The 1,093-nt window shown below is 37.1% G+C and overlaps 1 protein-coding gene across 2 annotated transcripts in view; it reads left to right on the forward strand.

The window, feature by feature from the left end:
• RASA2 (RAS p21 protein activator 2) overlaps positions 1–1,093 on the forward strand; it is a 120,504-nt gene that overhangs the window by 46,902 nt on the left and 72,509 nt on the right. For both annotated transcript variants that reach the window (XM_012804931.1, XM_003789446.3), the window contains exon 5: positions 223–299. In XM_012804931.1, the coding sequence (XP_012660385.1) occupies positions 223–299 (77 nt within the window). The remainder of the gene's footprint in view (positions 1–222; positions 300–1,093) is intronic.

The following is a 1,093-nucleotide window of genomic DNA, read 5'->3' on the forward strand; positions in this document are numbered from 1 at the left end:
GCCTGTGGTCCCAGCTACTTGGGAGGCTGAGGCAGGAGACTTGCTTGAGCCCAGGAGTTGGAGGTTGCTGTGAGCTGAAATGCCATGGCACTCTACCCAGGGGGACAGCTTGAGGCTCTTGTCTCACAAAAAAATAAATAAATAAAAATAAGAAGTATATACCTTTAATATTTTCTTAGCAAAATAGATTACTCGGTAATTTTTTTTTTTTTGTCACTATAGGGTAAAGTTCACCTTGAATTAAAACTGAATGAACTGATAACAGAGAATGGAACTGTGTGCCAGCAGCTTGTTGTACAGTAAGCATTATTTTTTACCAAAATCAACTGGAAACAATTCTCTATTTTGCATTCTTTGAATCTTAAACCAACTCCTTATTTTAAATGACTCTGCTATGTCATTTCTTTATTACGTTGATTGTAATTTATTTTTCTCATATGTACTCAGGTTATAGCGAATCATTAATTCATTTAATCAATATTTATTGAATGGAGATTAAATTATGTATATAGGCATTAGGGTAATATAGGGTCCCAGAGAAGGATGTCTACCTGGTAATGGAAAGTTAGAAAAGCTTCCCAGAGGATGCCCTGTAGTCATACCATAACAGAGCTTTAGAGACCATGGGGCTCTAAATGCCCATGTAGTTGGAATTTCTTCTTAACTTTCCACCCTCAGGTCATTTTTTTAGTCACTCAAACTCTAATCTTCTGTTTTGGAAATCTGTTCTAGCCCACTCCTGACTCTGTCTCTCCCTTCCAAACCTTTACTTTCACCAATTACCCACATCCTTCTTCTTGATGTTTTCTTTGTTTTTGTCTTTGGTGCTATCTGAATATCCCTGAGGCGCTGAGGGATAGTTTTTAGTCAGTGACTTTGTTTTTCCATTATTCCCATATATCTTGGGGCCAGAGCCAGGGAGTAGAGGAAATAGTTGCTCTTCTATTGCTGCTCTGGATAATAACTTATCTCCTCACCAGTTGTGAAAACCTCAGCTCCTATGAGGCATTCTCTCTATGTATCAATACCTGTGTCTGTCTAAGACTGTATAAAATATTATTTAATTTTTTTCTTTTTTTTCTTCTCTCTCTCT

Source organism: Otolemur garnettii, unplaced genomic scaffold (genome assembly GCF_000181295.1).
Source record: "Otolemur garnettii isolate 467f Iridium unplaced genomic scaffold, OtoGar3 scaffold00032, whole genome shotgun sequence".
In the NCBI taxonomy this organism is placed as follows: domain Eukaryota; kingdom Metazoa; phylum Chordata; class Mammalia; order Primates; family Galagidae; genus Otolemur; species Otolemur garnettii.